This window comes from Lacerta agilis, chromosome 16 (assembly GCF_009819535.1).
Source record: "Lacerta agilis isolate rLacAgi1 chromosome 16, rLacAgi1.pri, whole genome shotgun sequence".
Lineage (NCBI taxonomy): Eukaryota > Metazoa > Chordata > Lepidosauria > Squamata > Lacertidae > Lacerta > Lacerta agilis.
This window is the reverse complement of record NC_046327.1, coordinates 30,094,649-30,110,507: the sequence shown is the minus strand read 5'-3', so window position 1 is coordinate 30,110,507 and position 15,859 is coordinate 30,094,649. Positions and strand designations below refer to the sequence as shown.

The window sequence follows — 15,859 nt, the reverse complement described above, 5'->3', positions numbered from 1 at the left end:
ATGCCGAAAATCGCACCTGCGCAGAAGCGATTTTCGGCGTCCGGACATGCGCAGACACGATTTTCGGCATCTGGACACGCGCAGATGTGATTTCTAGTATCTGTGCATGTGCAGACAAAATTTCCAGCATGGGGGGCTTGCCGAGCGGGCGGCTCGGTTGGCGGGCGGCTCATGGGCTGGTAAAACGGCGTTCGTGGGCCGCATCCGGCCCACGGGCCGGAGGTTGCTGACCTCTGCTCTATGGCATCAAGCTGGAATAGAGGATAAGTTACTTAGCAACCAAGGAAGCATTAGGACAATCTGATTTAACTAGGGTTAAATCACCCCACATGCTTGACATGAGTGCCCCCCACCAAAATTGTAATGATTTAGACCAGTGTTTCCCAAACTTGGGTCTCCAGCTGTTTTTGGACTACAACTCCCATCAATCCCTGACCACTGGTCCTGCTAGCTAGGGATGATGGGTGTTGTAGAGGCTTGCTGGTTTAGAGGTTTGTTGTGCGCTATACATAGCCACATGCCTACTATCCTCCAGAAATTTGTGGGGGTCTGGTTATCTTGCTTGGGCTGGATATGACTGCAGAATGAAGTACTGGAAGTGATCTGGACAAACATTTGTTCCAGGAAAGATGCCACCAAGGGGTTCTGCAACCTCCCATCTACAATAAACTAAAAAGCCCCCAGTGTTGTAACCTTTTCTCAAAGGGAAGTCGCTCCAATTCCTTGCTCATTTCTGATTCCCTCCCCACCCCCCAGCTCTGCAGTATGCTTTATACTGAGATTCCTGAAGGGGGTTGGACTAGATGGCTCTTGGGGTCCCTTCCAACTCTATGAGGTGAGGCAACCAGTACTGTACACGGTATTCGAAGTGTGCTTGTTGCAACACAAATTTGTATAACAATATTATGATATTGGCATTTATTTTTCATGCCCTTTCCTTAACGATCCACAACATGGAATTCTCCTGTTTCGCGGTTGTATCTAAGTATTCCAGAATGTCTTTGTTTTTTAAAAGACAAACACAAAAATCCCTTCCTGCAAACCGTAAGATTCTATTGTTCAGAGAAAAATAATAGGCCACCCCAATCTCCGAGTCTAGGGATCTTGGCATGCTTTACACGGGGTCTGTGCTCCCTTTTGGACACTTATTTATTTACGCATATGTGCAACCTGAGTCTACATTGGAGGGATTGCCAGCATTCACATATACACAATATCTACGTGTTGTTGATCTCTTTTGCTTTCGACATGGGTATTATTTCTTGTTTCTTCTTTTTTGCGTGTCTTAATCTGTGCACTTGTAATTAAAAACAAAAACAGTTTTCCTTCAGCCTATGTCACCCAAGCTGAAACCCTAAACCTTTTCTTTCCTTGCCAACTAACACACATATATTGAGGAGGAGCCTCACCCCCCCCCCCCCGTTTCACACAGGCTTAGCCCTTTGGACGACTTCCCTGATGAGTTGATCGCTGGACTTGACAGCTTTGTTGTTGTTGTTTAGTCCTTTATGTGGGATATGTCAGTCAAATACAACATTCTAAGAGAGGACTAACTGCCTCTATGTGACAGTCAGTTTGGTCCGTTGGTCGGTTAGGCTGCTGCTGATAGAAGTGTTAAGTAGTAAATGCTCTGATGGAGTCTTTTTAGGACTCACTAATATCTAATATATAGTTTATATCTTTTGTAACCTAAGTATGTACTCAATGAATCAGACAGTAAACTAGTTTATTTTGTTATCATTCAGATTCATGTGTATTTTACTTTTAAGAGGGACAAAAGGGATTAACAACCAAGAAGGCAGGAAGGTAGAAGACCTTTTACGCTCCATAAGCCGCACCTTTTCCCTCCTAAAGGGGAAATCCCTGTGCGCCTTATGGGGTGAAGGCCTTTTAACTGGTTTATTGTTATTAGCTTTCCATTGCTTACTGGTTTTTACTGGTTTTCTCTGCTGACTTACTGGTTTGTACTGGTTTCTGCTGATGCTTACTGGTTTTTACTGGTTTGTGCGGGTGCTTACTGGTTTATACTGGTTTCTAGTTTCTTGCTTTACATAGTTTTCTTTTTTTATATTGGTCACTGGTTTGTACTTGTTTGTACTGGTTTGCACTGGTATCTGCTGGTTTTTAATGGTTTGCTCTCCTAACTTACTGGTTTATACTGGTTTCTCGTTTTTTGCTTTACATTGCTTTACATACTTTTCTTTCTTTATATTGCTTACTGGTGTGTACTGGTTTGTGCTGTTGCTTACTGGTTTTTACTGGTTTGCTCTCCTAACTTACTAGTTTTAGTGGTTTCTTGTTTCTTGTTTTATATTGCTTACTGGTTTCTTGTTTTTTGCTTTACATTGCTTACTGGTTTTTACTGGTTTGCTCTCCTGACTTACTGGTTTGTGCTGGTGCTTACTGGTTTATACTGGTTTCTAGTTTCCTGCTTTATATTTCTCCTGGTATTTACTAGTTTGCTCTCCTGACTTACTGGTTTGTACTGGTTTGTGCTGGTGCTTACTGGTTTATACTGGTTTCTAGTTTCTTGCTTTACATTGCTTACTGGTTTCTGCTGGTGCTTACTGGTTTGTACTGGTTTGTGTTGGTGCTTACTGGTTTATACTGGTTTCTAGTTTTTTGCTTTACATTGCTTACTGGTTTTTACTGGTTTTCTCTCCTGACTTACTGGTTTGTACTGGGTTCTGCTGATGCTTACTGGTTTGTACTGGTTTGTGCGGGTGCTTACTGGTTTATACTGGTTTCTAGTTTTTTGCTTTACATTGCTTACTGGTTTTTACTGGTTTGCTCTCCTGACTTACTGGTTTGTGCTGGTGCTTACTGGTTTATACTGGTTTCTAGTTTCCTGCTTTATATTTCTCCTGGTATTTACTGGTTTGCTCTCCTGACTTATTCGTTTTTACTGGTTTCTAGTTTCTTGCTTTACATTGCTTACTGGTTTGTACTGGTGCTTACTGGTTTGTACTGGTTTCTGCTGGTGCTTACTGGTTTGTCCTTTTTTGTTCTGGTGCTTACTGGTTTTAACTGGTTTCTTGTTTTTTGCTTTACATTGCTTACTGGTTTTTACTGGTTTGCTCTCCTGACTTACTGGTTTGTACTGGTTTCTGCTGATGCTTACTGATTTGTACTGGTTTGTGCTGGTGCTTACTGGTTTATACTGGTTTCTAGTTTCCTGCTTTACATTTCTCCTGCTTTTTACTGGTTTGCTCTCCTGACTTATTCGCTTTTACTGGTTCCTTGTTTTTTGCTTTACATTGCTTACTGGTTTCTGCTGGTGCTTACTGGTTTGTACTGGTTTGTGCTGGTGCTTACTGGTTTATACTGGTTTCGAGTTTCCTGCTTTACATTTCTCCAGGTTTTTACTGGTTTGCTCTCCTGACTTACTGGTTTCTACTGGTTTCTAGTTTCTTGCTTTACATTGCTTTCTGGCTTGTACTGGTGCTTACTGGTTTCTACTGGTTTCTGCTGATGCTTACTGGTTTGTACTTGTTTGTGCTGGTGCTTACTGGTTTATACTGGTTTCTAGTTTTTTGCTTTACATTGCTTACTGGTTTTTACTGGTTTTCTCTGCTGACTTACTGTTTTGTACTGGTTTCTGCTGATGCTTACTTGTTTGTACTGGTTTGTGCTGGTGCTTACTGGTTTATACTGGTTTCTAGTTTTTTGCTTTACATTGCTTACTGGTTTTTACTGGTTTCTCTGCTGACTTACTGGTTTGTACTGGTTTCTGCTGATGCTTACTGGTTTTTAACTGTTTGTGCGGGTGCTTACTGGTTATACTGGTTTCTAGTTTCTTTACATTGCTTACTGGTTTGTACTGGTGCCTACTGGTTTGTACTGGTTTCTGCTGGTGCTTACTGGTTTGTACTTGTTTGTTCTGGTGCTTACTGGTTTGAACTGGTTTCTTGTTTTTTGCTTTACATTGCTTACTGGTTTTTACTGGTTTTCTCTCCTGACTTACTGGTTTGTACTGGTTTCTAGTTTCTTGATTTAGATTGCTTACTGGTTTTTACTGGTGCTTACTGGTTTGTACTGGTTTCTGCTGGTGCTAACTGGTTTGTACTGGTTTGTGCGGGTGCTTACTGGTTTATACTGGTTTCTAGTTTCTTGCTTTAGATTGCTTACTGGTTTTTACTGGTTTGCTCTCCTGACTTACTAGTTTTTACTGGTTTCTAGTTTCTTGCTAGAAACCTAGTCCATATAGTTAAAGCTATGGTTTTCCCAGTAGTAATGTACGGAAGTGAGAGCTGGACCATCAAGAAGGCTGATCGCCGAAGAATTGATGCTTTTGAATTCTGGTGCTGGAGGAGACTCTTGAGAGTCCCATGGACTGCAAGAACATCAAACCTATCCATTCTAAAAGAAATCGGCCCTGAGTGCTCACTAGAAGGACAGATCCTGAAGTTGAGGCTCCTGTACTTTGGCCACCTCATGAGAAGAGAAGACTCCCTAGAAAAGACCCTGATGTTGGGAAAGATGGAGGGCACAAGGAGAAGGGGACGACAGAGGATGAGATGGTTGGACAGTGTTCTCGAAGCGACTGGCATGAGTTTGGCCAAACTGCGAGAGACAGTGAAGGATAGGCGTGCCTGGCGTGCTCTGGTCCATGGGGTCACGAAGAGTCGGACACGACTGAACGACTGGTTTGTACTGGTTTGTAGTGGTTTGTGCTGGTGCTTACTGCTTTATACTGGTTTCTATTTTCTTGCTTTACATTGCTTACTGGTTTGTGCTTGTGATTACTGGATTATACTGGTTTGCTCTCCTACTCTCCTGGTTTATACTGGTTTGCAGTTTCTTGCTTTATATTACTTACTGGTTTGTTCTGTTTTGCTCTTCTGGTCTACTGGTTTATACTGGTTTATACATTGCTTACTGGTTTGTACTGGTGCTTACTGGTTTCATATGGAGTGGGTTGCACTGCGATGGGGAGGGGGCACCTTGCCGGCACTGTGTCTCGGCTTTTGCGGAGGGGCCGCAGCCACTCCACCGGGAAGGGCCCTTACCCGGGAGTGTCCATGACCGTGCTGCTAATGTGCCACCACCAAGCAGCTCAGAAGAGTCCTCCTCCTCTTCCTCCTCCTGGGAGATGTAGTCCAGGGGGGAAATTGCAAAAAAATGGCACTAAAAAAAGGGGTAATCACTATCCTGCTGATCCAAGCGGCAATTGCAGAACCGTTTGTAGGCCGGATCCAGCCCTCGGGCCGTAGTTTGCCGACCCCTGTTCCACCCCATCGTAAATTGATAATAATGCTACCTCTGGACTTTTGGTCAGCTTTAATCCAGTGATTTATGTTATCTTCTTAAACACCCTTTGCCAGGAAAATTGTACATATTTACACCCCCACCACATGTGAACATAATTCCCGGTTTCCTGTGTTATAGGAGTTCTAAGGACTTATTGTTGTTGTTCAGTCGTTCAGTCGTGTCCGACTCTTCGTGACCCCATGGACCAGAGCACGCCAGGCACGCCTATCCTCCACTGCCTCCCGCAGTCTGGCCAAACTCATGCCAGTAGCTTCGAGAATACTGTCCAACCATCTCATCCTTTGTCGTCCCCTTCTCCTTGTGCCCTCCATCTTTCCCAACATCAGGGTCTTTTCCAGGGAGTCTTCTCTTCTCATGAGGTGGCCGAAGTACTGGAGCCTCAACTTCAGGATCTGTCCTTCTAGTGAGCACTCAGGGCCGATTTCCTTGAGAATGGATAGGTTTGATCTTCTTGCAGTCCATGGGACTCTCAAGAGTCTCCTCCAGCACCATAATTCAAAAGCATCAATTCTTCGGCGAGCCTTCTTGATGGTCCAGCTCTCACTTCCGTACATTACTACTGGGAAAACCATAGCTTTAACTATACGGACCTTTGTTGGCAAGGTGATGTCTTTGCTTTTTAAGATGCTGTCTAGGTTTGTCATTGCTTTTCTCCCAAGAAGCAGGCGTCTTCTAATTTCGTGACTGCTGTCACCATCTGCAGTGATCATGGAACCCAAGAAAGTGAAATCTCTCACTGCCTCCATTTCTTCCCCTTCTATTTGCCAGGAGGTGATGGGACCAGTGGCCATGATCTTAGTTTTTTTGATGTTGAGCTTCAGACCATATTTTGCGCTTTCCTCTTTCACCCTCATTAAAAGGTTCTTCAATTCCTCCTCACTTTCTGCCATCAAGGTTGTATCATCAGCATATCTGAGGTTGTTGATATTTTTTCCGGCAATCTTAATTCCGGTTTTGGATTCATCCAGCTCAGCCTTTCGCATGATGAATTCTGCATATAAGTTAAATAAGCAGGGAGACAATATACAGCCTTGTCGTACTCCTTTCCCAATTTTGAACCAATCAGTTATTCCATATCCAGTTCTAACTGTAGCTTCTTGTCCCACATACAGATTTCTCAGGAGACGGATGAGGTGATCAGGCACTCCCATTTCTTTAAGAGCTTTCCATAGTTTGCTGTGGTCGACACAGTCAAATGCTTTTGCGTAGTCAATGAAGCAGAAGTAGATGTTTTTCTGGAACTCTCTAGCTTTCTCCATAATCCAGCGCATGTTTGCAATTGGTCTCTGGTTCCTCTGCCCCTTCGAAATCCAGCTTGCACTTCTGGGAGTTCTCGGTCCACGTACTGCTTAAGCCTGCCTTGTAGAATTTTAAGCATAACCTTGCTAGCGTGTGAAATGAGTGCAATTGTGCGGTAGTTAGAGCATTCTTTGGCACTGCCCTTCTTTGGGATTGGGATGTAAACTGATCTTCTCCAATCCTGTGGCCACTGCTGAGTTTTCCAAACTTGTTGGCATATTGAGTGTAGCACCTTAACAGCATCATCTTTTAGGATTTTAAATAGTTCAGCTGGAATATCATCACTTCCACTGGCCTTGTTGTTAGCAAGGCTTTCTAAGGCCCATTTGACTTCACTCTCCAGGATGTCTGGCTCAAGGTCAGCAACCACACTACCTGGGGTGTATGAGACCTCTATATCTTTCTGGTATAGTTCCTCTGTGTATTCTTGCCACCTCTTCTTGATGTCTTCTGCTTCTGTTAGGTCCTTTCCACTTTTGTCCTTAATTGTGGTAATCTTTGTACGAAATGTTCCTTTCATATCTCCAATTTTCTTGAACAGATCTCTGGTTTTTCCCATTCTGTTATTTTCCTCTATTTCTTGGCATTGCTAGTTTAGAAAGGCCCTCTTGTCTCTCCTTGCTATTCTTTGGAAATCTGCATTCAATTTCCTGTATCTTTCACTATCTCCCTCGCATTTTGCTTGCCTTCTCTCCCCCGCTATTTTTAAGGCCTCATTGGACAGCCACTTTGCTTTCTTGCATTTCTTTTTCATTGGGATGGTTTTCGTTGCTGCCTCCTGTATAATGTTACAAGCCTCCATCCACAGTTCTTCAGGCACTCTATCCACCAAATCTAAGTCCTTAAACCTGTTTTTCACTTCAACTGTGTATTCATAAGGAATTTGATTTAGATTGTATCTTACTGGCCCAGTGGTTTTTCCTACTTTCTTCAGTTTAAGCTGGAATTTTGCTATAAGAAGCTGATGATCATATATAAGGACTTATATATATATATAATTAATGTTCATAAATGTACAGGACAAACACATTCATGAGTATATAAACCATGTGTCTGAAATAGTACAGGACAACAATCCTGAAGCCATTTTGACTCTCCCAAATTGACCTCAAATATTTCTCCGCAAGGAGGAAGGCAATAAGGAAAAGCTTTCCAGTTGTCTTTGGACTGTAGGGGGCTTATACCTCCCTTTTCGAAAATAGTCTGGCAAGTATCTGTTAAGCTGGTCAACCTATCAATATGTGTAAGAAATTCAGGAACTGAAGCATTCTCAAAGGAATAGCCAGGCTACCCGGAAAATGCAACCAACTAAGGCATTATCAGGTACCCTGGCAGGCAGGAAAGAAGCAACACTCTCAAATTTCTGCCAGAGACTGCCTCCTTCTGTGATGTATGTATGATGTTTTGGGGGGTAGTCTTGGGCTACAGGGTGAGCAATTTCAAGTCTTTATATGGACTTGCACACCATGGTTCAGAGTTCTCCCTCCTGCGTGTGGTGAGTGGGGACCCTGTTGCAACAGTTTATTTCCTTTAATAAAGATCAGGTTTACATGCCGCTTTGCTTCTCATTATACTCTGGTTGGCCTATGTTATTTTCTCCTACCGATAGGGAACCTGCTTAAGGACTATACAGGCTCTAGAATACCCTATAAGGGAAAGGGAGCAGTTTTTTGTTTTTTTTTTGCTTATAACACAAGCATCTGTCAGAAGAGAAAGAGTGCACTTTACTGGAGCCTGAAGATGCAAGGATTCCCAGCCCAGACTGCTAACTCATTACCATGAGGTGTGAAAGCGATGCTAAATTGTAGCTCATATAGATGTATGTAGGTGCCTACTGTCCAGCTCTCGTGAGATGTGCTGTTCTGCAGAATGGAGAGAGATTGTGCAGTTACTGTATTTTTCGCTCCATAAGACACACTTTTTCCCTCCTAAAAAGTAAGGGGAAATATCTGTGCGTCTTATGGAGCGAATGGTGGTACCTGGAGCTGAATTGCCCAGGGGCCAAAAGAGGATCATGCCTTTTATTTTACAAAGAGAAAAGGGGATGTTGAAAGGACCCCACTCAGCAGCTGATCAGCAAGAGATCGGGAGAGAGATAAGAGTCCCGGCTCCCTTTCACCCGCACCCTTGCAAAGGCCTCCATTGTTGAATGTGCAGCAGAGGGAGGTTGTTTGTTTTCCCAGCTGATTAGATTATCTGTCTGGAAACTGCTCCCTTTCCTTTAGAAGCTGCAGAAATGTGAGTTGAACCCCATAAAAACGGGGCTTTTCCTCTTTGCTTTTCCCCCTTTGCAAAAGGAGCTTTGCTTTTCCCCCTTTGCAAAAAAAGCTGCAAAACTTTTAGCTGATCCTCAAAAAAACAGGGTTTTTCCCTTTGCAAAAAAGCTGCAAAACCTTTAGTTGATCCTCAAAAAAATCAGGGCTTTTCCCTTTGCAAAAAAAGCTGCAAAACTTTTAGCTGATCCTCAAAAAAACAGGGCTTTTCCCTTTGGAAAAAAAGCTACAAAACTTTTAGCTGATCCTCAAAAAAAACCCAGGGCTTTTAGAGGAGGAAAACCAGAAAAATATTTTTTTTTTCTTGTTTCCTCCTCTAAAAACGAGGTGCGCCCTATGGTCCGGTGCGCCCTATGGAGCAAAAAATACGGTAAATGAGGACCTGAAGCTTGAGATACAGAGAGATTTGTTCTTGCCTATGAGACAAGCTTTCTCAAGAACAACCAACCCCAGAGTCCCTAGTGCATAAAAGGCTGAATGGAGGAACCATCAGTGAAAGGCTGGTGAAATTGATCCCAGGGTCACAGTAGAAGACAGGGCTACCACATTACAGGCCCAAAATATATGTTAGAGGTCTACTTCACACCCACGCTGCCATGGCATGCTGTCAATGCAGTTCACAGCCGTTTCTGATGAGCTTTCTCAGCATTTTCCTCCCAAAAGGTTCATTTGGGTTCTTATTAACACAAATCAGCAACGTGTGTTATGGGTTTTTTTGGGCAACACCAATAACTGGCAGAAGCCAAAAGAAGTTTCAGTAAGTGAAAATGTTGGAGACTGACGGTTTCATTATATCCGTGACCTGGAACATATTCCCACCCGGAGTCTATTTTGGGCTGGCCTCAGGGTATACGAGAAACCTGGCAAGTGGCTCTTTTATATATTAAGAGCTAATAAAACACTTCCCAGATTGTTATCATCGTAATCACAGCTTTATTTTAGACACTACTTTTCTCCCACTTAGCGGCCCGCAAAGCAACTTACAATAAAGAAACACAAACAATACTAAAAAAAAAAAAACCAACAAGATATAAATATATAAATAAATCAGTTTAATAAAAATCGTAATAAAACAAAAGACATAGATTATATGAATTAAATAGGGAACAACAGGGTTTTTCTTACACAGGCATTTAAGTTTCCGGCCAAAATTATAAGACAAGTGAAAAGGGCATTCAGTCAAAAAAATCAAGTCTGTTCTTGGGATACCCAACATAGCTCCATGGGCGCTACAAGGTCATCAGGACCCCCCTGCCCCTACCAATTTTTAACGATGAACTAGGCTCTTTTGGCTTAGGGGAGGGTTGGCTGATATGTGCTGCCTGATTTCTAATGTTTTTTATTTGTTTTGTGGGGTGTAGGTGTTTTAGGGTTTGGGAGAGGTTCTGGGCATTCCCAGTTTTTCTTCTGTGAAGGGGTTCAGTGAATCCCACTTTGCTGGAGCATGACAAAATTTAGGACTTGTATAACGATACTTTAGTTACTTTTTCTGACTGCTATCCCCTGGTTTAGGATTCACCTTTTCAACCTTATCTCATCCTTCAAAGAGAACAGGGGATGGTTGTGTTAACGTGTTTATGGTGATTCATGTATAAATAATGCTGCGCTGTGTGTTGAAAACAGACAGTGTATGTGTGTGTGCATATATATTTAAATATATGAAAAAGCAACGGAAGATGGCAAATAAGTCTTTTGCATAACTGGCAACAACCCAAAGAGGCATGTCCTATGTGGAGTATGGCTTCCTACTGTGAAGGAAACTTCTACTGATCTGTTTTAAATTACTCTAAAGATGACCAGGCTGCATTTCAATCTAATGGAACAGGTGAACTCTCCATTGCCCTAGTGTAGGGTTTTGCAGACACAAAAATTGTTGAGTTTGTTTTTTTTGGTTGCCATATTTCAAGAGGTAAACATACAGAACTGCTTGCACAAAAAATGTACCGGGTATATATATATATATATATATAAAAACCAAATCCAGATTGCTTTAAAATGTAAAATCCCCCCTGGATGGGTATGTAGGACCCCCCCAAAAGAGGATATTTCCGGGGATTCCTGGACGTATGGCAACCCTGCGCCTAGTGCCACACCTGCGTGGCCGGAGGGTTGCTCTCTTCCAGTAGGTGAGGAGGTGGTTGTGATGATCTCAAAACTGAAGTTGTCAATTTGGCATATTAGTAGCACAGTGGTCAGTTCAGAGCAGGGCAAACAAGTTGCTATGGGCAGCTGCAGAGATTCTGTGGGGAGGAGAGCAGTGTGAATGGCAACGGACCCACACTGCACGATGAGCATGCTATGTGGGGCCAGCTCGCTTCTGAGGGCATAAATACAGATCTCGACAAGTACACATTCTCCCTTCTTCTCTGAGCCATCCTTCCCTTCCTCATCTCAATTTGTTGGCATGGATTTGTCCATTGTACAGGAACATGCCTGCATGTTGCCAGTCCTCTATGCCAACTTCTCCACAAGAGGCTGTGTGTCTGTTCACCTCCCTCCCTTTTAACTCTTGCAAGTCTGGTTCTGGTCCTGAAAGCCAGGCCAAATCTGCAGCAGCTCCTCTGGCCCGTAGTGATGCACCACCACCACCTTGGAGAACTGGCACTTGTCATACTTGACTTTGTACACGTTGAAGAGACCCCAGGGGCTGTCTGTCACGTTGATGCCCAGCTCATGCAGGCAGATTCCCATGAATGCATCTTCCATGTTAATGACCTTGATGGTCTTTGCTACCTGGTAGATCTTCTTGGCCAGATCCCCAGAGAACACATATCCTGGGCCTGCGCAGTAGGGCGGGTAGGTCTCATTGGGGTACACCTCCCGTGGCACATACCACTTGTAGACCTTGTCACGCAGTGGCTTTGTTTTCCAGTAGATGTACCCTGTCATGTAGTTCTTCTTGGGCGGCAGGTGAGGCTGCAGCAGCTGGGACACCATGTAGTTCACATTGAGAAAGATGTCACTGTCTGCCTTCACCACGTAGGTGACATTGGGGCAGAATTTGCTTATCCACTCCATGCCCATCAGAGTCTTCAGGGTAAGGTTGTTGTAGGTATCCAGGAAGTCCTGCTGAATAATGTCTCTGTGGATGGAACTCTCCTCTTCCAAAAGGGCCTGCAGCAGGTATCCAAATGTTGGGTGAACACCCGTCAGAAAGAGACGAAGAATGGAAACCCCAGGGACCGAGCTCTCGTTGCCCCATGTCTGCCGGATGGCCTGCCTTGTGGCAAAATGCTGGGGCTCAGTTATCACTAGCAGGATCAAGAAAGGGCTCCTCTGCCGGCATTTGTTTGGCTCATTGAGAAGGAACTTATAATCAGTGGAATAGACAACCTCCAAGGGATGCCGCATGGCCACTGGTGGTGGTGGTGGTGGTGGTGGGTAAATTAGAATAGAGGGCTTGGTCTTTGTCCTCTCCAGTGCAGATTCCCATTCAAATACCATGACACTTTTACGATCACCTGCCGAATTTGGGCCGCCCTTGAGCTTGATGTCGGGCGGAGAGGAAAGTATCTCGAGAGACTCCCATTCGTTCTTTGCAACAAGTAGGAAAAGGAAAGCAGAGCAGGAAACGAAGAGAACCATGGTGGGCAAATTATGCAGCTGGGTCATGAGCATCTTCCTTGTACCTTCCATACTTTTGCTGGGCAGGAGGAGGGCACTTGCAGGCTGTATGCGGGCGGGGGAGAGATCCTGGCCAGCTCTGTCCTGTTTCCAAAGACAACCTGCAAAAGAGAAGCTCAGTGAAAAGGGAGGTGAATTCTGTTCTCTCTCTCTCTCTCTCTCTCTCTCTCTCTCTCTCTCTCTCTCTCTCTGTGTGTGTGTGTGTGTGTGTAGGCACACGAGGGGAACTTTTGAGATAAGGCTGATCTATTTACAGATCCATTGGAATCCGAATAAAGTGTTATATGAGAATGACAAAGTCAAAGTTTTGGGGGCTGTGGTGTGAACTAGAGGAAAAGCTGCAGGCTGGGAAGGCACAGAGGCAGAGCATGATGTTTGATTTCTGCTGGGATCCACAGCTGTGGCTACGGGAGAAACAATAACTTCTTGCGGTGATTATGCTCCAGCCCTCTCCATCATAGGCTCCAGTTGTATATATGTGTGTGTAAATTAACCATATAAAGACCACACAGTCTCTACTATGCCTCACTTCCAAAAGGAAACACAAACTCTGGGTAAAGTGCCCAGATGGGTGTGTGCCAGGGTGTCTGGTAAGCTGAAAAGCTTGCACTGATGGAACAATTGCCATCGTGCTACATGGAATTCCTCCCTGAATTTCCAAATTAGGCCATGAAAAGGTTAGAATGCACCAAAAGAGCAGCAGCACAAACAAAAATTCAGCAGGTGCAGGAGGCAAATTGAGCAATACAGGTAGACTAAATCTCAACATGTTTAGAGCGCTAAGTTATTTATCCAAAACAGGAATAGCTTACATGTTGTACTTGTGTTGCTAAAATGGCAGGCTTTAAACAAGTTTTGTGGAAATGTTTAATTATTGCTAAATTCTATCTCGGAATCTTATGACAGCTATAGTCATTTTTGTGTCTCTCTCAGATGATGGGTTGGACCCAACCTTGGTAATACTCAGAGTAGACTCATTTAAATTAATGGACGTGACTAACTTAGGCCCATTCATTTCAGTGGGTATACTCTATGTTGAACTTGGTTGAACACAACCCTAATGTTGTTGAAACTTACAGGGAGAATAATAATAATAATAATAATTTTTTATTTCTACCCCGCCCTTCCCGATCCAAAAACTGGGCTCAGGGCGGCTAACAACAAATGTAAGACAATGATTAAAACAACTTAAAAAACAGCTAAAAAACAGCATAAAAAACAAACAACAATGGGATCCCCAGGTTAGTCATGCTAGGCCAGTAGGGAGACCAGGGAGGAATTTTAATGTGGGGACCCAGAAGGGTTTCTTCAGAAAAAAGGGAAGGCGAAAAGGAATAGGGGATCTCTGTTTTGGGTATGTTGTTGTTGGTTAAACTATAAACCGCGGCATGTTGCCCTTATGGAAAATTTGACTCACAAATGAAGGCTGGCAAGAATAAAGAACAAAGATACCTTTGTGGGAGACTAGTGGTGCTTTCATTTAAAAGTTTTCCAGAAAACCAAAGATCAGTTCCAAAGGTTTATACTAACGTAATAAGATCAAATAATAATAATAATAATAATAATAATAATAATAATAATAATAATAATAATAATGTTTTACAGATGTGTGTAAGTGGGATGTGTGGGTTGTTAGGGGAGGGGTAGTACCACGTCATGCGCCTTCTGGGATAGTTTGTCCACCTTTGGTCCCCACCCTGCATTCAGGGTGGGTTCCTAGAAGCTATCAGCATGTGACAGCAGCCACACCCTGGGAAAAGACGTTAACTGCTGGAAAAACCAGTGGTTAAGAGCGGTAGACTTGTTATCTGGGGAACCGGGTTCGTGTCTCCACTCCTCCACATGCAGCTGCTGGGTGACCTTGGGCTAGTCACACTTCTCTGAAGTCTCTCAGCCCCACTCACCTCACAGAGTGTTTGTTGTGGGGGAGGAAGGGAAAGGAGAATGTTAGCCGCTTTGAGACTCCTTCAGGTAGTGATAAAGCGGAATATCAAATCCAAACTCTTCTTCTTCTTCTTCTTCTTCTTCTTCTTCTTCTTCTTCTTCTTCTTCTTCTTCTTCAAACTCTCTGTTTCCTTGCATGTGAAGACAGGCAACCCATCTAGGAGAAGGAAAACTCTGATCTTAAACCTCCACTGCATTGTGGGATATCTTCAGTAGAAGAAAAGGCTAAGGAGTAAACCCTACACAAATCCCAAGTGGAGTCCCTAAGGTGGTTGGATGGTGCCTTGTATGTCTCCTTCTGGCAACTCCTGCCGCCAAGCTGGTGCCAAAGGTCTTGCTCTGCTTTCCTTTGGGCCACATCAGCGAGGCTGAGAGGAGGGTCTTGTTGTCTGGGCAGCTCAGGACCTCCATACACCATGCCCAGGGAGGTCATTTTGGTGCTGCTAACGCAGTGGTTTGACTTCACCCCCAGAGGTGCACTCCATTGTCTCTTGAGACAGACGGATGCCAACAACTGCTAGAAGTTGTGGTGTATGTATGTAGGGGAATACAGTGGTACCTCGGGTTACAGACGCTTCAGGTTACAGACTCCGCTAACCTGGAAGTAGTACCTCAGGTAAAGAACTTCACCTCAGGATGAGAACAGAAATCGCACGGCGGCAGCAGGAGGTCCCATTAGCTAAAGTGGTGCTTCAGGTTAAGAACGGTTTCAGGTTAAGAACGGACCTCCAGAACGAATTAAGTTCTTAACCCGAGGTACCACTGTACAGGTTTCCATAATGAATTTTTTTTTGGGGGGGGTTCTCTGGGGAATTTTTTTTAAAAGCAGAGGGGAACTATTAACTACAAAGCCCTGATAACAAAAGAATATGTCCTTTTACCCTTCAGTGGCTAATTAAAATATAGAGTATTTGCAAGCATAAGTAAATTAATTTACATGACAAAATTTACTGAAGGGCTCAACTAGTACAAATCTCAGATTTAACCTGGGCCTAGGTGGCTCTGGAATGCGAAAAGGAGTGTGTGTGTGCCAATATTAATATTTGTTCTCTTTGTTCTTTTATCATGTCCAGTACCTTTATCTCAGTAGTATAAGATAAATATAAAATGCCTGTTGCACTGCTAACATCACCTTTTCGCTAAACAGTACCATTAAGTGCAAATGTGCATAGTACAATGGCTGACTCAGCAACCACAGGATCCTGGAGTTCTGAGCCAGGATCCTGGAACACCAAAGATAGCTAAGGAAGCTGAAGCAGCTGCAGAATCTCTGACCTCTCCTGTCCTGCAGTTACAGGAAACAAAGAGTCCAACAGAAGGTCAGGTGGGGGACAGATCCTTTTCTTCTTCTTTTTGGTCACTTACTCAGTCTCCATTAAAAAGCACTTTGCCCGCCCATGGCAAGCTGCAATCACAATAGCAGCGGTCTGGTATTTGCTTGAGGAAAA

The 15,859-nt window shown here is 43.6% G+C and overlaps 1 protein-coding gene across 1 annotated transcript; it reads right to left on the bottom strand.

Annotated features, from left to right (window-relative positions):
- Window positions 1-11,206: 11,206 nt before the first annotated feature.
- On the bottom strand, window positions 11,207-12,461 carry LOC117061264 (beta-1,3-galactosyltransferase 1-like). The gene has a single exon (XM_033173986.1). It carries the CDS (start codon window positions 12,459-12,461, stop codon window positions 11,346-11,348), a length of 1,116 nt encoding a protein of 371 aa, XP_033029877.1. The 3' UTR covers window positions 11,207-11,345.
- Window positions 12,462-15,859: the final 3,398 nt, after the last annotated feature.

Bases quoted from the DNA above. Each gene is read 5' to 3' on its own strand.
- LOC117061264 (XM_033173986.1), bottom strand. From the start codon at position 12,461: ATGCTCATGACCCAGCTGCATAATTTGCCCACCATGGTTCTCTTCGTT.